Consider the following 22,113-nt stretch of genomic DNA (forward strand, 5'->3'; position numbering starts at 1 on the left):
GATTATTTGAGTCGACAGACTTTCCATCCGGGGGAGTGGGAACTTCACCCGGAGGTTTTTGCCCAGTTAACTCAACTATGGGGCACTCCAGATATGGATGTGATGGCGTCTCGTCAGAACTCCAAGGTTCCTCGCTACAGGTCCAGATCCAGGGATCCCAAGGCGACACTAGTGGATGCATTGGTGGCGCCCTGGTCGTTCAATCTGGCTTATGTGTTTCCACCGTTTCCTCTCCTTCCCAGGCTTGTAGCGAGGATCAAACAGGAGAAGGCCTCAGTGATTCTAATAGCTCCGGCTTGGCCACGCAGGACTTGGTATGCAGACCTGGTGAATATGTCATCGGCTCCACCATGGAAGCTACCTTTGAGGCAGGATCTTCTAGTACAAGGTCCATTCGAACATCCAAATCTAGCCTCTCTGCAACTGACTGCTTGGAAATTGAACGCTTGATTCTATCTAAGCGTGGGTTTTCAGATTCGGTTATAGATTCTCTGGTTCAAGCCAGAAAACCTGTGACTAGGAAAATTTACGATAAGATATGGCAGAAATATATCTGTTGGTGCGAATCCAAGGGATTTTCTTGGAGTAAAATTAAAATTCCTAGGATACTTTCCTTTCTCCAAGAGGGTTTGGATAAAGGTTTGTCAGCTAGTTCTTTAAAAGGACAGATATCCGCTCTGTTTTGTTGCACAAGCGTCTGGCAGCCGTGCCAGATGTACAGGCGTTTGTACAGGCCTTAGTCAGGATTAAGCCTGTCTACAGACCTATAACTCCTCCATGGAGTCTAAACTTAGTTCTTTCAGTTCTTCAAGGGGTTCTGTTTGAACCTTTACATTCCATAGATATTAAGTTACTATCTTGGAAAGTTCTGTTTTTGGTTGCTATTTCTTCTGCTAGAAGAGTTTCTGAATTGTCTGCTTTGCAGTGTTCTTCACCTTATCTGGTATTCCATACAGATAAGGTAGTTTTGCGTACCAAGCCTGGTTTTCTTCCAAAAGTGGTTTCCAACAGAAATATTAACCAGGAAATTGTTGTTCCTTCTTTGTGTCCGAATCCAGTTTCGAAGAAGGAACGTTTGTTACACAACCTAGATGTGGTCCGTGCTTTAAAATTATATTTAGAAGCAACAAAGGATTTCAGACAGACATCATCCTTGTTTGTCGTTTATTCAGGTAAGAGGAGAGGGCAGAAAGCTACTGCTACCTCTCTTTCCTTTTGGCTGAAAAGCATCATCCGATTGGCTTATGAGACTGCCGGACGGCAGCCTCCTGAACGAATTACAGCTCACTCTACTAGAGCTGTGGCTTCCACATGGGCCTTCAAGAACGAGGCTTCTGTTGAACAGATCTGTAAGGCAGCGACTTGGTCTTCTCTGCATACTTTTGCCAAATTTTACAAATTCGATACTTATGCTTCTTCGGAGGCTGTTTTTGGGAGAAAGGTTTTGCAAGCCGTGGTGCCTTTCGTTTAGGTTACCTGACTTGTTCCCTCCCTTCATCCGTGTCCTAAAGCTTTGGTATTGGTTCCCACAAGTAAGGATGAAGCCGTGGACCGGACACACCAATGTAGGAGAAAACAGAAATTATGTTTACCTGATAAATTTCTTTCTCCTAGGGTGTGTCCGGTCCACGGCCCGCCCTGGCTTTTAGTCAGGTTTAAAATTTTTATTTGTGTACACTACAGTCACCACGGCACCCTATAATTTCTCCTTTTTCTCCTAACCGTCGGTCGAATGACTGGGGGGCGGAGCCAGAGGGGGGGCTATATGGACAGCTTTGCTGTGTGCTCTCTTTGCCATTTCCTGTAGGGGAAGAGAATATCCCACAAGTAAGGATGAAGCCGTGGACCGGACACACAGTAGGAGAAATTTATCAGGTAAACATAAATTCTGTTTTTTATAAACTTGTTTTAATTTTTTTTTTTTTCCTTCAAGAAACGTGAACGAAAGAAGGAGCTGGGGCAAGTTAATGGGTTGTATGATAGGTATGGACGGAGGACAGTATCACCCACTATTGACTTGGATTTTCCTGAGAGAGCTGCTGGCAGCTACCGGGCCCTTGCACAAGCCAGAATGCTGGAGAGAAGAGTCAGCCGTCCAGGCACTCCTACGTCAAGTGCCAGCACGGATACTCCCACCTCTGAGCCAAATGACATGGATGAGGATATGATTGATGTAGACGATGAGCCCCCCTCTCTGGAGTCAGAGTATGGTCATGCTCAGCTAAAGAGACCGTTCCAGTTGCTAATTGCAGCTGCTATGGAACGAAATCCCACCCAGTTTCAGCTGCCCAATGAACTAACCTGCACCACAGCACTTCCAGGTCAGTAATGAAGTTTTCGCTCAAAAAAAATTAGTTTTCTTTCTCAATTGCCTCTATTATCTGTAACATTTTTTTATTTAGTTAAGACAAATTGGGTAGATTGCATTGTCTGTCTTTTTATTTACTTGTTAAATAGTAAACCTAGGAATGATCATAGGACCTCAGGAGTCCTAACAATAATAATATCAGTATTGTTTGCAATATTGTATAACAATGCTAAACCCATTGTTGCAAATACTTCTGCCATAAAGTACTAGACAAGTGCAGGTTCCTAAGGTTCTATGAGCCTACCTAGGTTTATTCTTAAAAATAAGGTTCCAATAGAATAAAGCAAATTTAGTAATATAAGTTAATTGGAATATTGTATAAAATTAGAGAAATGTGTAATGGAGAAGGATTCTAGGCAGGCTACTACCACAATAACTATTTTCCAATTATCTAACTTGCCTTAACATAATAAATCTCAGGAATAATTGTAACCTGATAGTCTAAATGAGAACTGCGGTGCATACCCTTTATAATGAATACAAATGTTCAAAAAAGAGAGAAAGATACGTAAGTAAGCATATCTCAACAAGACAGGGACTGCAGCACACTCTTGTAATTTTAATCATTGGTAAGAGTAAGGATCAAAAAGAATACATTACACATCATGTGTTCTAGAACACTGTAACACCTACAAAAATGGTAACAAACCCGCTAAAATGTGTACATAGTGCATAAGTTACAGTATACACAAGGCTTACTAAACATGTAAGCTAATCGAGTGACCGGTCACTGACAATCATTGCATCAGAGTGAAAAATAAAACAAAAGCTGTAATAACAGCTGAATAAGGACTTTGAAATCGTCAGCTACACCCCTTCTAGACCCTGGACCCCCTAGAAACACAAGAGGTATCACCAGGACAGAAACCAATGGGGATCTAAACTTCAGATCAAGCATCTACAATACATAAATAATGCAGTACTTCAAACTAACAGCAAAGTAATAATGAGAGACGGAGCCGTATGCACTACACCCCTACTGACCCGAGGACTCCTAGGAAGAACCCATAGGAGCTATACCTGGGTAGTATATATACCGGGGATCTAAGAGCAACAGTAATTTCTCTCTAAAAGGCAGGTATAAGCTAGTCAATACAGGTACATGAGCAACAGAATATTTATACATGAAATAGCATAGCAACAATAGTATGTATGTATATAGAGCAGATGGAGTTCCTGTATGTTGACTGAGGCAAATGAAAAGCCACTTTGTCATATGCTCTACCAGAGCTTAATGTAAATCTCTGTGGTCTCAGGTAAGTACTGTGCTCCCAATGTCACTTGATTAGCTTACATGTTTAGTAAGACTTGTGTGTACTGTAACTTATGCACTATGTACACATTTTAGCGGGTTTTTTCTGTCTTAAGATATGGAGAGTTCACAACGTCATCAATTACTAGTGGGAATATCACTCCTGACCAGCAGGAAGAGGCAAAGAGCACCACAGCAGAGCTGTTAAGTATCCTTTCCCATAATCCCCAGTCATTCTCTTTGCCTTTGACAATGGAGGAGGTGAAGTTTTGGTGTCTGAAGAATTTTTTTTTTTTTTTAATTTTTATATTTTTTTGTTGTGGTTATAAACAATAACAGGCAAAATACAAAATTAAGTCATCAAGAGCACATAATAAAAATAAATTTTTTAGTTTGTAGAAACATATTTGTCATTGAAGTCAAATTCTTGCCAAATTCTTGCATTATATAATATATTTACAGGGCGCTCTGAGTAGAAACTTTAATTGCCTATAGAGAAAGGTAAACAAACCTAATTATTTATATAAATAACAATCTATGAGTCCCCTTGTCTGTAGTGATAATGAAAACATATCGTACCCCTGACAACCCTAGGTGGCCACTCTTGGACCTATTAGACTAAGTATGAGTAGTAGGGGGTTACATGCTTCCTCACTGGTAATAAGATATGTAGAAGACAGATTCAAACACTTTCCAGTTGTGAATAGCACAATGAGTAGGATTCTATGCATCTAGAGTATCTTTTAAATAGAGCCTTGGTAGCGAGATATAGTAGATCTCAAAGCCAGATCTATAAAACTTGTAAATAAAAAATGTTCAGTATACAAGAGATATGACATAAGCACTAGATGTATGCAAGTTAAGCCCAAGTTGCTTTCTCGGCCGCTGGCATCATTCAAAATAGCGAAGGTTACATTACAAGCTGCATGTGATTATCTGATCAAATACCCCGATACCGTGTCTAAAGATCTACTCTCTCCCTTATTACAATAAGTATTTATGGTACATAACAGGCATCCTATTTGAATCCGTACCGTAATAACAGAACCAAGATTATTATAATTGGGTATAGTTACATACTTATAGCGGTGTATATTCCAGCTCAGCAAGTCATGGTATAAAAAAAAAAATATAAGGCTACACTTATATATCAAATATGGGGAGCTATCTTATGTAGAACAGAATACACCCATATAGTTAGAACCCAAAGAGGTATTAATCACACAGATAATTGTGGCGTAGACCTTTCAAGTCTGTAGGAGTCAGGTCTATATCAGTGTGTAAAATAATATAGCTGTAGACAATTACCTCCAATTATAGAGTATGCTCTAATGGTGAAAATATCAGCTACTTCTTCTGTAGCAGGTACTCAGATATATGGAACAATACCTATGCTGAGGACTTTGCTGTAAGCTCTCCTTAGTGGGTGTAGAGTAGTGTAACACGAAATGATATATATCAACATGGTAGTAACATATGCATTCCAATTGAAGCCTGTGAGAGGAATTTTAGATACTAATAGGCATGTACAAAGCTCATAGTAGTATATAGCTATCTAGATCAACAGAAAAAAAGGTTTGTATACCCACATACAAATATGTAAGAAATATGAAGCTACACTTATATATTAAATACAGGGAGCATCTTGTTATGTAGAACTGAATACATCAATATAGCGAGAACCTAGAGGGGTATTTAATATTGAGGCGTAGACATTTCATATCTGCAGGAGCCAGATCTATATCAGTGTGTACAACATATAGTTTCAGACAGTTACCTTAAATTATAAATGATAGAAGATTATAAATTGTGTTCGGTGTAAGATATAGTGTATGCTCTAGTATTAAAAGTATAGGCTGCTTCTTCTGTAGCGGTTACTCAGATATATGGAAAGACATATATGCTTGGGTCTTAGTTGTAAGCGCTCCTTCGTGGGTGTAAAGTAGTATAACACACTATAGTACGTTAACATGTTAATAACATTAGTTTTCAAATTAGAGCCTGTGAGAGGAATGAGACATACTTTAGGCATGTACAAAGTCTATAATAGAATATAGATATCTAAACCAACAAATACAATATGAACCAGTTAAATGCAAACTAAATTGTAAGTTTTGTGTAAGATAACTGTCACATATAGGTTTAGGAATCTAAGGCATCTGACACTAAAGTAATCATAAACAGTTCCTAATGTTAAAGCACAGAAACTCATCTAGCTATATCCTTAGGAAGCTCCCTTTGATCAATATAGCTAGCAAATGATATGGTCTGGATGATGGGGCGTAATAAGATAAACAAAAAAGCCTTCATAAAACTGAAAACATCACACATACCACATCTAGGATATTGTTGCGGAAGTTAGTAGGTAGCACAACTTACCTTCCGGAAACATATCTTAAAAGAAGCCTCTAGAGGTGCTAAGCAAATTGTATTAGGTAATCTATAAAGGCATAGCTTACAACTATCAAATCTGATATAGACTCAACTTTTCAGACTTATATGTACTTCAGTCAATGTTGAAGTTGCAAACTAGATTTTAAATATGAAGATGAACCAGCGTTAGTCACTTAGGAAGTAGTGTGCGCATTATAAAAAACAAAAACAGATTCCTCTACTCATCACCAGGTACCACTCATATTCCAACCCACACCAATTCACAAAAAAGATAAATAATTATGAGTCAGCCAGATATTAGCAAAATGTAACCAATTCCAGAGCATCTCTGTACTGTCAAAGGGCATATCAAGGAAGACCATATTGAAGAATATTTTCCCGGTGCATAGATACAGGAACTTACACTCCCATTCACTTCAAGAGCACCGCTCTGAACAGATTGAAGCTGATCTCCTTCCTTTGTTAGCAGCATTTCATGTCGTAGGTGTTCTGCAAGTGCAGATCTAAGAAAACCTGTCACACCGCTAACGCTTTGTCCCCAGCTAATCCATACATGACCATGAGATATAGGTAGTGGGTCAGTCTGCAAGACGATCGTTGTGTAGATCTCGGGTTTTGTCTCCTTTAATGCTGTAGCATACTTAGGTAAAGTTAGTAGATCGGTTGGCTGATTTGCTATTAGCCCTTTCAGCATGTTAGTTTACTTCTATCAAGGCTCAGAATCGCCTGACCGAAAAGGCAAGGTCTCTGCTCAAACGTTCTGGAGCCTTGGAATACGATCAGCGGCTACATAGGTAGCGCACAGAGGATCAAAAATAGCCTCTATTTCTGCGGTTAGGTTCTGAAAATCTTCCTTGATGTCGGTGCACAGATTACTAAGTATTAGCTCAATCCTAGTCTCCATGTTTAAACTTGAAAGGGTGATAGTCTATTAGGCTCCAGGTCTGTGTCCAAGGAATAGGATATGAAATGGAAATGTTTTGCCGTTATATGAGTGGAATTAGTACCTCCATGTCAGAAGCTCTCTAACTCCGCAATCATAGATTTAGTAGCTCCTTGACACTAGGAAGTATCCTTTGTGATTGTTTTTGCTTTTGCAATGAAGTCTCCTTGCCAGTTAAAAGATGGACGCTCTCAGAGATCTCAGCAAAGGGCGCCACAACATTAGGCAGAGTTGATTTACTTGCCGCTATCCCATAGCCTTTAGACTTCTAATATAAAATCTATGAGCTCAGACGCCCTGCGAATATAAATTAGGCTGGGCTGAACGGCCAAATATATGGTTATTTGTAGTATATAGCCGTGTAGTGGTGCTTTAAAGCAGTTATGAACTTGTAAGGTGGGCCTTGCTGCGTTTTCCAAACATATTTGCTGCCCATGGTATAGAAAGCCAGAGTAGGTTTACTCCGGTCTTTCTTTTTTCTATAGGTCTCTGTGAGGAGTATGTGTCCTCTCACAATTTGTAAGCTGTCCTCCTGACGGCCGTCCGGACTGCAGGTAAGTGCTTTTTGTCTTCTAGGTATTGGAGACTGTACACTTAATATGTCTCCTGTCTTTAAAGAGAACGATCCCTATAGAGGTTAGAAACTTCTTTAGGATTCCTTGGAAATATGCTGGAGGCTTATTGAAGGAGATGTATGCTTCTCCTATGGCTCGAGTGCGTCATTTTATTGGTGCAACGCCTTATCTGAATCAATTTTAGTAGAAACTCCTTTAAAGGAGATTAAAGATGAGATTAAGACTTTAGTCAATTCCTTTATTTTTTATGCTAATCAAGTTATTAGTCTGGAAGCCAAGAGGCCTGGCTTCATTGTCCTGGGCGTTGTTTTCAAAATCTTGGCCGATGTTACCTTTGTGTCCAAGTTTCTGACGCTTCCTTACAAGGGTAAAACCTTATTTGGTCCTGGTCTAGCTAGAAGAGCAGGCCTAAAGGACATCAAACATCTTGGAAACCCTATCAGTTTGGGACAAGGGGAAGCAATCTAAGAAAACTGCAGCTGAGTAAGTCAGCACGAAGGGTCTGCCCTGGTCTGGGAATCGAATCAAGTGAGGAATAGACTGTTTGATTAAGCATGGGTTTGAGATGTTCCAGAGCCTTGGACTGTGCACTTAGTATCTCAGGGTTACAAAAATAATTCAAATTTCTTGAATTGCATTCAGGATATTTCTTCCCTGGGAGCGATAGTGCAGTTCCAGTAAGGGAACGGGGCCTGGATTCTACTCAATTTTTCGACTCATTCTAGACCTAAGGTGTATTATCAAGTTCTCAGAATACCATCCTTCAAAATGGAAACCATTTGTTTCACTTTTGCTTGGGTCCAAGAGGTCAGCTCATGACGACCATAGTCCTGAAGGATGCATATCTTCATGTTCTCATCAAGGAATTTTTCATATTTCTGAGATTAACCTTTCTAAACAAACTTTTTCAGTTTGTGGCTCTTCCGTTTGACCTTGCCACAGCTCCCAGAATTTTCTCAAAGGTTCTGAGGGCTCTCTTGGCAGTGATCAGGTCTTGGGGAATTGCTGTGGTGCCCTACCTGGACGACATATTGGTTCAGGCGCCATCTTTTCAACAAGCAAACTCTCATACAGAGATCTTGTTGTCTTTTCTACGTTCCCACGGATGGAAAGTGAATTTGGAAAAGAGTTCCCTTGTTCCAGCTACAAGGGTGGTTTTCTTAGGGACCATCATAGATTCCCTATCTATGAAATTATTTCGGACAGAGGTCAGAAAATCCAAAATTCTTGCCTCTATCTACAGTTCGGCCATCAGTGACTGAATGCATAGAGGTAATTGGTCTGATGGTCGCATCCATGGACATCATTCCCTTTGCTCAATTCCATTTGAGAGCTTTGCAATCTTGCATGCTCAGAAAATGGAACAGGGACCTTTCGGATCTGTCTCAGAGGATAGACTAGATCAGTTGACAAGAGACTCTTCAGTGGAGGCTTTCTCAGGAGCATCTGTCTCAGGGCACATGCTTCTGTAGAGCTTCCTGGGTGATTGTGACCACGGATGCCAGTCTGCTGGGCTGGGGAGCAGTCTGGGACTTGTTATAGGCGCAGGGACTATGGACTTGTGAGGAGTCTGCTCTCCCCATAAACATCTTGGCTTTGAGAGTGATTTTACAATGCTCTTATGGCTTGTCCTCAATTGTCCTTAGCCCTGTTTATCAGATTCCAGTCGGACAATTTCACCTCAGTGGCTTTCATCAACCACCAGGCAGGAACTTGGAGTACCTTAGCCATGAAGGAGGTGGCTCAAATTGTTAAGTGGGTAGAAGGTCACAATTGCTGTATGCCATTCAAATTCCAGGAGTGGCAATTGGGAAGAAGATTTCCTGAGCAGACAAACTATTCATCCCGGGGAGTGGGCTCTCCATCCGGAGGTGTTCTCCAGGTTAACATTCCAAGCTTCCAAGGTATGGTTCAAGGTTGAGAGATCCGCAGGCCGTCCTGATAAATGCTCTGGCATTTGCTTGGGATTTCAGTCTGGCATATCTGTTTCCTCCGTTTGTTCTCCTTCCACGAGTCATTGCTTGTATCAAACCGGAGAGAGCTTTGGTAATTCTAATTGCTCATGTGTGGCCTTGCGGGATCTGGTATACAGAACTAGTGAAGATATCTCTTCCACCTTGGACGCTGCCTCTGAGGAAGGACCTTCTAACTCGGGGTCCATTCCTTCATCCAAATCTCGTTTTCTCTGAAGCTGACTGCTTGGAGATTAAACACTTAGTTCTGTCTAAGCATGTTTTTTCCGAGTCGTTCATTGAGACCATGATTCAGGCTCTCGCAAGCCTGTTACTAGAAAAATTTACCATAAGGTATGGCGTATATACCTCTATTGGTGCGAATCCAAGGGCTATTCTTGGAGTAGGGTCAGGATTCCTAGGATTTAGTTTTTTCTCCAGGAAGGACTGGAGAAAGTATTGTCTGCCAGTTCTCTGAAGGGTCAGATTTCTGCAGTATCTATTTCTTTCATGTAATTAGCAAGAGTCCATGAGCTAGTGACGTATGGGATATACATTCCTACCAGGAGGGGCAAAGTTTCCCAAACCTTAAAATGCCTATAAATACACCCCTCACCACACCCACAAATCAGTTTTACAAACTTTGCCTCCTGTGGAGGTGGTGAAGTAAGTTTGTGCTAGATTCTACGTTGATATCCGCTCCGCAGCAGGTTGGAGCCCGGTTTTCCTCTCAGCGTGCAGTGAATGTCAGAGGGATGTGAAGAGAGTATTGCCTATTTGAATTCAATGATCTCCTTCTACGGGGTCTATTTCATAGGTTCTCTGTTATCGGTCGTAGAGATTCATCTCTTACCTCCCTTTTCAGATCAACGATATACTCTTATATATACCATTACCTCTACTGATTCTCGTTTCAGTACTGGTTTGGCTTTCTACTACATGTAGATGAGTGTCCTGGGGTAAGTAAGTCTTATTTTCTGTGACACTCTAAGCTATGGTTGGGCACACTTATATAAAGTTCTAAATATATGTGTTTAAACATTTATTTGCCTTGATTCAGGATGTTCAACGTTCCTTATTTTCAGACAGTCAGTTTCATATTTGGGATAATGCATATGAATAATTCAATTTTTTCTTACCTTAAAATTTGACTTTTTTTTTCCTGTGGGCTGTTAGGCTCGCGGGGGCTGAAAATGCTTCATTCTATTGCGTCATTCTTAGCGCGGACTTTCTTGGCGCAAAAATTTTCTTGTCATTTCCGGCGTCATACGTGTCGCCGGAAGTTGCGTCATTTTTTTGACGTTTTTGCGCCAAAAAATGTCGGCGTTACCGGATGTGGCGCCATTTTTGGCGCCAAAAGCATTTAGGCGCTAAATAATGTGGGCGGCTTTTTTGGCGCTAAAAAATTCGAGCGTCATTGTTGTCTCCACAATATTTAAGTCTCATTATTTATTGCTTCTGGTTGCTAGAAGCTTGTTTATTGCCATTTTTTTCCCATTCCTGAAATTGTCATTTAAGGAATTTGATCAATTTTGCTTTATACTGTATGTTGTTTTTTCTATTACATATTGCAAGATGTCTCACATGGACTCTGAATCAGAAGCCACTTTTGGAAAAACGCTTAACTGAGTTTCAGTTCTACCAAAGCTAAGTTCATTTATTTTAAATGTTATAAATGTTTATCTTTAGCTATGGTTTGTAATAAGATATGTTATACTTTTACATGCGGAATCCATTAGTATTTATGCTTTATATATTTTCTTTTCTTACAAGAAATATTTAGAAGACTTATAAGAAATATTTTTCTGATTCTATGTTAAAGGCTTTGTCTGACTTCGTGCCTTCTAATAAAATTTTTAGGTCTTTTTCACTTTTTTAATTATTGAAGTTTCAAATGACCAACAACATACTGATTTATCCTTCTCTGATGTTTTTTTTCAGAAATTTTCTTCATCAGATATTGACACTAACAAATCTACTTTTTTTATTATTTTTCAATTATTAAAGTACATTTGTTCTTTGTTGAAAAGGTGTTGATTATTTTGGATATTAAGGTAACTAGTTCTTTAAGACTAGCTGACATTATTTCTGCCTATTTATTTCTTTAGAGGTTTTCTTTCCAATTCCCTATACTAGGGAATGGAATAGGCTGAGAATTTTCTTTTATTCCTTCTTCAAAGGTTTTAAACTATATTCTTTGCCAGCAGTTAAACTCAATTTGGAGGGTTCTCCAATTTATTGGGGCTATCTCTAATTCTACTAATTATGCTATTGTTTCTATAGCAAAATAGTATTTATTTTCCTTTAGATAGTTGTATCTTATTTATGGAAAATTATTTAGTTTCAGGTACTTTTCTTGGTCCTGTGATTTATTTGGATATTGCAATTGCTTCATTTTCTCTGTTTACTTTAAGATCAAGTATCAGATTATGATTTATTTTAGCATTGTTAAAGGGACAACATTTACTAGACTAGGTGCTGTTGCATTTGTCTTGTTTTGCATTTATTGATTATGCAAGTCCACTGTATTGGCTGGTCCTTTAAACTGAACTATCATGCTAATAATTTCATTTGTGTCTTCATTTTATTGAATATTTTCGCAAATGAGGGTTAATCTATGTCTAGCTTTTTTAGCTAGAAGAATTTTGTGATTTTTAAAAAAAAATCCATATTTCCTTTGTTCTAAGATGATCAATTATTTGTTTTATAATTGGATTCAATTCTTAACTGTTACTCTGGGCTTCAAGGTTGAGTTCTAAGACTAAAACTTTAAGCTTATACTAGTTTGGTTGTTCTTATTAAGGAACGAATTCCTGAGTTCTTTCCCAAGTAACATGTCTATAATTGGAGTTCGAAATCAGCTCCCTAATTTTGCGATGTACGTGCCATATTCCAGCTTGGCTGGTAAGGGGCAGGTTAAGGCTTCTTTGAAATTTATTTTGTCCAAATTTCTTTGATTTTATTCCAGCAAGGCTAACACTTTCTTTAACTGTGTTTCTGTCCTATATATTTTGGGTACTGTTGAAGCATGGCTGGGCACCCATGGGGTTCAAGCGCTGCTCAGACCTGGAATCTTCTGGGGTATTTCTTCCAGTTTCTTTTGAGGAACCGGGTTTTGTAGTTTTATTCAAACTATTTTGCCTTTTTATGGTCTTTGATAGCATTATTTGTTTTCATTAGATACAATAAATGCATATTTTCATTTTTCTGTTTTCATTCAGATTATTTTCTGAGGATGCGGAATCTCATATGATTCACTTACTCTTCAGGACATAGTTAGAGGATCTTCTTTTCTAAAGCTCTTGATTCCTCACACAAGGGTCACCTTTTTTAGGTTTCCAGATAGTTTGTGTCACTGTCCTTGTCTCAATCAGACAAGGGATAATGTTATTGGGTTCCGTCTATCGGTACCTTTAGTCTTTATTATTTCCTTCAGTTGCTATATATGCATAGAAGTTTTAGGTCTTATGGCCACAGCATTGGATTCAATTCCCTTTGCTCATTTTCTCTAGAAAGAACCTTTCCAGTCTTTTATAAGTGTTGTTTCTTCAAGAACATGGTTGGAGGATCAATTTACCAAAAAGTTTGTTTGATTCCTCAGACAAGGGTAACCTTTTTAGGTTTCCTGATAGATTCAGTGTTCTTGATTCTGTCTCTGACGGACAAGAGGCGTCTGAAATTGGTTTCAGCTTATCGAAACCTTCAGTCTCAATCATTCCCTTCGGTAGCCTTATGCATGGAAATTCTAGGTCTTATGACTGCTGCATTGGATGTGATTCCCTTTGCTCGTTTTCACATGCGACCTCTTCAGCTCTGTATGCTGAACCAGTGGTGCAGGGATTATACAAAGATATCTCAATTAATATCTTTAAAACCGATTGTTCGATACTCTCTGACGTGGTGGACAGATCACCATCGTTTAGTTCAGGGGGCTTCTTTTTGTTCCTCCAACCTAGACTGTGATCTCAACAGATGCAAATCTGACAGGTTGGGTAGCTGTATGGGGGTTTCTGACAGCACAAGGGGTTTGGAAATCTCAGGAGGTGAGATTACCAATCAACATTTTTGGAACTCCGTGCAATTTTCAGAGCTCTTCAGTCGTGGCCTCTTCTAAAGAGAGAGTCTTTCATTTGTTTCTAGACGGACGATGTCACAACCGTGGCATATGTCAATCATCAAGGAGGAACTCACAGTCCTCTGGCTATGAAAGAAGTCTCTTGAATACTTGTATGGGCGGAATCCAGCTCCTGTCTAATTTCTGTGGTTCATATCCCAGGTATAGACAATTGGGAAGCGGATTATCTCAGTCGCCAAACACTACATCCGGGCGAATGGTTTCTTCACCCAGAGGTATTTCTTCAGATTGTTCAAATATGGGGACTTCCAGAAATAGATCTGATGGCTTCTCATCTAAACAAGAAGCTTCCCAGGTATCTGTCCAGATCCAGGGATCCTCAGGCGGAAGCAGTGGATGCATTGTCACTTCCTTGGAAGTATCATTCTGCTTATATCTTTCCACCTATAGTTCTTTTTCCAAGATTCTAAAGGAACGTTCGTTTATTCTGCTGGTGGCTCCAGCATGGCCTCACAGGTTTTGGTATGCGTATCTTGTCCGGATGGCCACTTGCCAACCGTGGACTCTTCCGTTAAGACCAGACCTTCTATCGCAAGGTCCTTTTTTCCATCAGGTTCTCAAATCCTTAAATTTGAAGGTATGGAGATTGAACGCTTGATTCTCAATCATAGAGGTTTCTCTGACTCTGTGATTAATACTATGTTACAGGCTCGTAAAACTGTATCTAGGAAGATATATTATCGAGTCTGGAAGATTTTCATTTCTTGGTGTTTTTCTCATCATTTTTCTTGGCATTCTTTTAGAATTCCTAGAATTTTACAGTTTTCTTCAGGATGGTTTGGATAAGGTTTGTCTGCAAGTTCCTTGAAAGGTCAAATCTCTGCTCTTTCTGTTCTTTTTCACAGAAAGATTGCTAGTCTTCCTGATATTCATTGTTTTCTACAAGCTTTGGCTCGTATAAAACCTGTTATTAATTCAATCTCTCCTCCTTGGAGTTTGAATTTGGTTCTGGGGGGCTCTTCAAGCTCCTCCGTTTGATCCTATGCATTCGCTGGACATTAAATTACTTTCTTGGAAAGTTTTGTTTCTTTTGGCCATCTCTTCTGTTAGAAGAGTTTCTGAATTATCTGCTCTTTCTTGTGAGTCTCCTTTTCTGATTTTTCATCAGGATAAGGCGGTGTTGCGAACTTCTTTTAAATTTTTACCTAAGGTTGTGAATTCCAACAACATTAGTAGAGAAATTGTGGTTCCTTCATTGTGTCCTAATCCTAAGAATTCTAAGGAAAACTCGTTGCAATCTTTGGATGTAGTTAGAGCTTTGAAATATTATGTTGAAGCTACTAAGGATTTCCGAAAGACTTCTAGTCTATTTGTTATCTTTTCCGGTTCTAGGAAAGGTCAGAAGGCTTCTGCCATTTCTTTGGCATCTTGGTTAAAATCTTTGTTTCATCATGTCTATGTCGAGTCGGGTAAAACTCTGCCTCAAAGGATTACAGCTCATTCTACTAGGTCAGTTTCTACTTCCTGGGCGTATAGGAATGAAGCTTCAGTTGATCAGATTTGCAAAGCAGCCACTTGGTCTTCTTTGCATACTTTTACTAAATTCTACCATTTTGATGTGTTTTCTTCTTCTGAAGCAGTTTTTGGTAGAAAAGTACTTCAGGCAGCTGTTTCAGTTTGATTCTTCTGCTTATAATTTCAGTTTTTTTTTTTTCATTATAAGATTTAAACTTTATTTTGGGTGTGGATTATTTTCAGCGGAATTGGCTGTCTTTATTTCATCCCTCCCTCTAGTGACTCTTGCGTGGAAGATCCACATCTTGGGTAGTCATTATCCCATACGTCACTAGCTCATGGACTCTTGCTAATTACATGAAAGAAAACATAATTTATGTAAGAACTTACTTGATAAATTCATTTCTTTCATATTAGCAAGAGTCCATGAGGCCCACCCTTTTGTGCTGGTTATGATTTTTTTGTATAAAGCACAATTATTCCAATTCCTTATTTTTTATGCTTTCGCACTTTTTTCTTATCACCCCACTTCTTGGCTATGCGTTAAACTGATTTATGGGTGTGGTGAGGGGTGTATTTATAGGCATTTTGAGGTTTGGGAAACTTTGCCCCTCCTGGTAGGAATGTATATCCCATACGTCACTAGCTCATGGACTCTTGCTAATATGAAAGAAATGAATTTGTCAGGTAAGTTCTTACATAAATTATGTTTTTGTTGCATAAGCGTCTGTCGAATGTGTCAGATGTTCAATCCTTTTGTCAGGCCCTGGTCAGAATCAGGCCTGTGTTTAAGTCTGTTGCTCTTTCTTGGAGCCTTAACCTTGTTAAAGTTTTGCAGCAGGCTCCGTTTGAGCCATTGCATTCCATAGATATTGTTATTTTGGAAGTTTTTTTTTGTTTTTTTTATTGCTATTTCTCCTGTTAAGTGTAGTCAGTCCACGGGTCATCCATTACTTATGGGATTATATCTCCTCCCTAACAGGAAGTGCAAGAGGATCACCCAAGCAGAGCTGCTATATAGCTCCTCCCCTCTACGTCATACCCAGTCATTCTCTTGCACCTAACTAATAGATAGGACGTGTGAGAGGACTGTGGTTGTTAAACTTAGTTTTTATTTCTTTAATCAAAAGTTTATTTTAAACAGCACCGGAGTGTGTTGTTTTTTCTCAGGCAGCATTAGAAGAAGAATCTACCTGAGTTTGTGTATGATCTTAGCGGTCGTAACTAAGATCCACTTGCTGTTCTCGGCCATTCTGAGGAGTGAGGTAACTTCAGAACAGGGGATAGCAGGCAGGGTTCACCTGCAAGGAGGTATGTTGCAGTATATTATTTTCTAAGGAATGGAATTGACTGAGAAAATACTGCTAATACCGATGTAAGTGCAGCCTTAAATGCAGTAGTAGCGACTGGTATCAGGCTGATATGTATGTATGTTTACACTGAGGTATTTCTGGGGAATGGAACTTCACTAAGAAAATACTGTATATATTTAAGTAATATTTGAGCCTCCACTGCAGTGAAAGCGACTAGCAGCAGGCTTATTAATAACATTTCATAATTTTATTTTTAAAACGTTTACTGGCATGTTAATCGTTTTTTTCTGAGGTACTTGGTGATAAAACTTTATGGGCATGATTTTTACCACATGGCTGTCGTTTGTTTCTGAATAAAATCAGTTTACTGAGCTTCCCCACTGTTGTATTATGAGTGGGAGGGGCCTATTTTAGTGCTTTATTGCGCAGTAAAAATTCATTCACAGTCTTCCTATTTCTTCCTCCATGATCCAGGACGTCTCTACAGAGCCCAGGGGTCTCCAAAACTAGTTTTGAGGGAGGTAATCGCTCACAGCAGACCTGTGAGTGTGTTTTGACTGTGATAAAAACGTTAATATTAAATCGTTATCCATTTTTGGGTACTAAGGGGTTAATCATCCATTTGCTGGTGGGTTCAATCCTTTGCTAACTTAATGCATTTACTGTGAAAATTTGGTTGCTATAACTAATTTGGTTCATTGTTATTTCAACTGTGACAGTTTTTTTTTTTGTGCTTCTTAAAGGCACAGTAACGTTTTTTATATTGCTTGTAAATTGATTTGAAAAGTATTTTCCAAGCTTGCTAGTCTCATTGCTAGTCTGTTTAAACATGTCTGACACAGATGAATCTCTTTGTTCAATATGTTTAAAGGCTAATGTGGAGCCCAATAGAAATTTGTGTACTAATTGCATTGATGCTACTTTAAATAAAAGCCAATCTGTACATGTAAAGAAAATTTCACCAGACAACGAGGGGGAAGTTATGCCGACTAACTCTCCTCACGTGTCAGTACCTTCGCCTCCCGCTCAGGAGGTGCGTGATATTGTGGCGCCAAGTACATCAGGGCGGCCCATACAAATCACTTTGCAAGACATGGCTAATGTTATGACTGAAGTACTATCTAAATTGCCAGAATTTAGGGGTAAACGCGATCACTCTGGGGTAAGAACAGAGTGTGCTGATAATAATAGAGCCATGTCTGATACTGCGTCACAATTTGCAGAACATGAGGACGGGAGCTTCATTCTGTGGGTGACGGATCTGATCCAAGTAAACTGGACTCAGACATTTCAAATTTAAAATTTAAGCTTGAGAACCTCCGTGTATTTCTAGGGGAGGTATTAGCGGCTCTGAATGATTGTAACACGGTTGCAATTCCAGAGAAAATATGTAGGCTGGATAAATATTTTGCGGTACCGACGTGTACTGACGTTTTTCCTATACCTAAAAGGCTTACAGAAATTGTTAACAAGGAGTGGGATAGACCCGGTGTGCCTTTTTCACCCCCTCCTATATTTAGAAAAATGTTTCCAATAGACGCCACCACACGGGACCTATGGCAGACGGTCCCTAAGGTGGAGGGAGCAGTTTCTACTCTGGCTAAGCGCACCACTATCCCGGTGGAGGATAGCTGTGCTTTTTCAGATCCAATGGATAAAAAGTTAGAGGGTTACCTTAAGAAAATGTTTGTTCAGCAAGGTTTTATATTACAACCCCTTGCATGCATTGCGCCTGTCACGGCTGCGGCGGCATTCTGGTTTGAGTCTCTGGAAGAGACCCTTAGCTCAGCTCCATTGGATGAGATTATAGACAAGCTTAAAGTCCTTAAGCTAGCTAATTCATTTATTTCTGATGCCGTAGTACACTTAACTAAGCTTACGGCTAAGAACTCCGGATTCGCCATTTAAGCGCGTAGAGCGCTGTGGCTTAAATCCTGGTCAGCCGATGTGACTTCTAAATCTAAATTGCTTAACATCCCTTTCAAAGGGCAGACATTATTCGGGCCCGGTTTGAAAGAAATTATCGCTGACATTACTGGAGGTAAGGGCCATGCCCTGCCTCAAGACAGGGCCAAACCAAAGGCTAAACAGTCTAATTTTCGTGCCTTTCGTAACTTCAAGGCAGGAGCAGCATCAACTTCCTCCGCTCCAAGACAGGAAGGAACTGTTGCTCGCTACAGACAGGGCTGGAAACCTAACCAGTCCTGGAACAAGGGCAAGCAGGCCAGAAAACCTGCTGCTGCCCCTAAGACAGCATGAAGTGAGGGCCCCCGATCCGGAAACGGATCTAGTGGGGGGCAGACTTTCTCTCTTCGCCCAGGCTTGGGCAAGAGATGTCCAGGATCCCTGGGCGTTAGAGATCATATCTCAGGGATATCTTCTGGACTTCAAAGCTTCTCCTCCAAAAGGGAGATTTCATCTTTCAAGGTTGTCAGCAAACCAGATAAAGAAAGAGGCGTTTCTACGCTGTGTACAAGACCTTTTACTAATGGGAGTGATCCACCCAGTTCCGCGGTCGGAACACGGACAAGGGTTTTACTCAAATCTGTTTGTGGTTCCCAAAAAAGAGGGAACCTTCAGACCAATCTTGGACTTAAAGATCCTAAACAAATTCCTAAGAGTTCCATCGTTCAAAATGGAAACTATTCAGACCATCTTACCTATGATCCAAAAGGGTCAGTACATGACCACAGTGGATTTAAAGGATGCCTACCTTCACATACCAATTCACAAGGATCATTACCGGTATCTAAGGTTTGCCTTCCTAAACAGGCATTACCAGTTTGTAGCTCTTCCCTTCGGGTTAGCTACAGCTCCAAGAATCTTTACAAAGGTTCTGGGCTCTCTTCTGGCGGTACTAAGACCGCGAGGAATAGCGGTAGCTCCGTACCTAGACGACATTCTGATACAAGCGTCAAGTTTCCAAACTGCCAAGTCTCATACAGAGTTAGTTCTGGCATTTCTAAGGTCGCATGGGTGGAAGGTGAACGTAGAAAAGAGTTCTCTATTGCCACTCACAAGAGTTCCCTTCTTGGGGACTCTTATAGATTCTGTAGAAATGAAAATTTACCTGACAGAGGACAGGTTATCAAAACTTCTAAATGCTTGCCGTGTCCTTCATTCCATTCAACACCCGTCAGTGGCTCAATGCATGGAGGTAATCGGCTTAATGGTAGCGGCAATGGACATAGTACCTTTTGCACGCCTGCATCTCAGACCGCTGCAATTGTGCATGCTAAGTCAGTGGAATGGGGATTACTCAGATTTGTCCCCTATGCTAAATCTGGATCAAGAGACCAGAGATTCTCTTCTATGGTGGCTTTCTCGGCCACATCTGTCCAGGGGGATGCCCTTCAGCAGGCCAGATTGGACAATTGTAACAACAGACGCCAGCCTGCTAGGTTGGGGCGCTGTCTGGAATTCCCTGAAGGCTCAGGGATCATGGACTCAGGAGGAGAGACTCCTTCCAATAAACATTCTGGAATTAAGAGCAGTTTTCAATGCCCTTCTGGCTTGGCCTCAGTTAGCAACTCTGAGGTTCATCAGGTTTCAGTCGGACAACATCACGACTGTGGCTTACATCAACCATCAGGGAGGGACAAGGAGTTCCCTAGCGATGATGGAAGTCTCAAAGATAATTCGCTGGGCAGAGTCTCACTCTTGCCACCTGTCAGCGATCCACATCCCAGGCGTGGAGAACTGGGTGGCGGATTTCCTAAGTCGCCAGACTTTTCATCCGGGGGAGTGGGAACTTCATCCGGAGGTGTTTGCCCAACTGCTTCAGCATTGGGGCAAACCAGATCTGGATCTCATGGCGTCTCGCCAGAACGCCAAGCTTCCTTGTTACGGATCCAGGTCCAGGGACCCGGGAGCGGTACTGATAGATGCTCTGACAGCACCTTGGGTTTTCAACATGGCTTATGTGTTTCCACCCTTCCCGATGCTTCCTCGATTGATTGCCAGGATCAAACAGGAGAGAGCATCGATGATTCTAATAGCGCCTGCGTGGCCACGCAGGACCTGGTATGCAGATCTAGTGGACATGTCGTCCTGTCCACCTTGGTCTCTGCCTCTGAGACAGGACCTTCTGATTCAGGGTCCTTTCAAACATCCAAATCTAATTTCTCTGAGGCTGACTGCATGGAGATTGAACGCTTGATTCTATCAAAGCGGGGATTCTCGGAGTCAGTGATTGATACCTTAATACAGGCTAGGAAACCTGTTACCAGGAAAATTTACCATAAAATATGGCGTAAATACTTATATTGGTGCGAATCCAAGAGTTACTCATGGAGTAAGGTTAGGATTCCTAGGATATTGTCTTTTCTACAAGAAGGTTTAGAAAAGGGTTTATCTGCTAGTTCGTTAAAGGGACAGATCTCGGCTTTGTCTATCCTTTTACACAAACGTCTGGCAGAAGTTCCAGACGTTCAGGCTTTTTGTCAGGCTTTGGCTAGGATTAAGCCTGTGTTTAAGACTGTTGCTCCGCCGTGGAGCTTAAACTTAGTTCTTAACGTTCTGCAAGGTGTTCCGTTTGAACCCCTTCATTCCATTGATATCAAGCTGTTATCTTGGAAAGTTCTGTTTTTAATGGCTATTTCCTCGGCTCGAAGAGTCTCTGAGTTATCGGCCTTACATTGTGATTCTCCTTATCTGATTTTTCATTCAGACAAGGTAGTTCTGTGTACTAAGCCTGGGTTCTTACCTAAGGTAGTCACTAACAGGAATATCAATCAAGAGATTGTTGTTCCATCATTGTGCCCTAACCCTTCTTCAAAGAAGGAACGACTTCTGCACAATCTGGACGTCGTCCGTGCCCTGAAATTTTATTTGCAGGCAACTAAGGATTTTCGTCAAACTTCTTCCCTGTTTGTCGTTTATTCTGGGCAAAGGAGAGGTCAAAAAGCTTCGGCTACCTCTCTCTCTCTTTTTGGCTTCGTAGCATAATACGTTTAGCCTATGAGACTGCTGGACAGCAGCCTCCTGAAAGGATTACAGCTCATTCTACTAGAGCTGTGGCTTCCACTTGGGCCTTTAAGAATGAGGCCTCTGTTGAACAGATTTGCAAGGCTGCAACTTGATCTTCACTTCACACTTTTTCAAAATTTTACAAATTTGACACTTTTGCTTCTTCGGAGGCTGTTTTTGGGAGAAAGGTTCTACAGGCAGTGGTTCCTTCCGTGTAAAGATCCTGCCTTTCCCTCCCGTCATCCGTGTACTTTTAGCTTTGGTATTGGTATCCCATAAGTAATGGATGACCCGTGGACTGACTACACTTAACAGGAGAAAACATAATTTATGCTTACCTGATAAATTCCTTTCTCCTGTAGTGTAGTCAGTCCACGGCCCGCCCTGTTGTTTACGGCAGGTCTAAAAAATTTTAACTTAAACTCCAGTCACCACTGCACCCTATAGTTTCTCCTTTCTCGTTTGGTTTCGGTCGAATGACTGGGTATGACGTAGAGGGGAGGAGCTATATAGCAGCTCTGCTTGGGTGATCCTCTTGCACTTCCTGTTAGGGAGGAGATATAATCCCATAAGTAATGGATGACCCGTGGACTGACTACACTACAGGAGAAAGGAATTTATCAGGTAAGCATAAATTATGTTTTCTTCTGCTTGGTGAGTCTCAGAGCTCTCGGCACTCTCGGCATTGCAGTATGATTCGCCTTATTTTTCATGCTGATAAGGTTGTTCTACTAAAGTGGGATTTCTCCCTAAAGTGG

At 40.6% G+C, this 22,113-nt stretch overlaps 1 protein-coding gene across 1 annotated transcript in view; it reads left to right on the forward strand.

Moving 5' to 3' along the window:
• The window catches only part of PHF12 (PHD finger protein 12), a gene marked incomplete in the record, with an annotated part of 410,674 nt that overhangs the window by 107,144 nt on the left and 281,417 nt on the right, over positions 1-22,113 (forward strand). Inside the window, 1 exon segment of the mRNA XM_053706179.1 lies at positions 1,934-2,321. Within this exon segment, the coding sequence (XP_053562154.1) occupies positions 1,934-2,321 (388 nt within the window).

The sequence above is a fragment of the Bombina bombina genome, chromosome 3 (genome assembly GCF_027579735.1).
Source record: "Bombina bombina isolate aBomBom1 chromosome 3, aBomBom1.pri, whole genome shotgun sequence".
NCBI classification, from domain to species: Eukaryota; Metazoa; Chordata; class Amphibia; order Anura; family Bombinatoridae; genus Bombina; species Bombina bombina.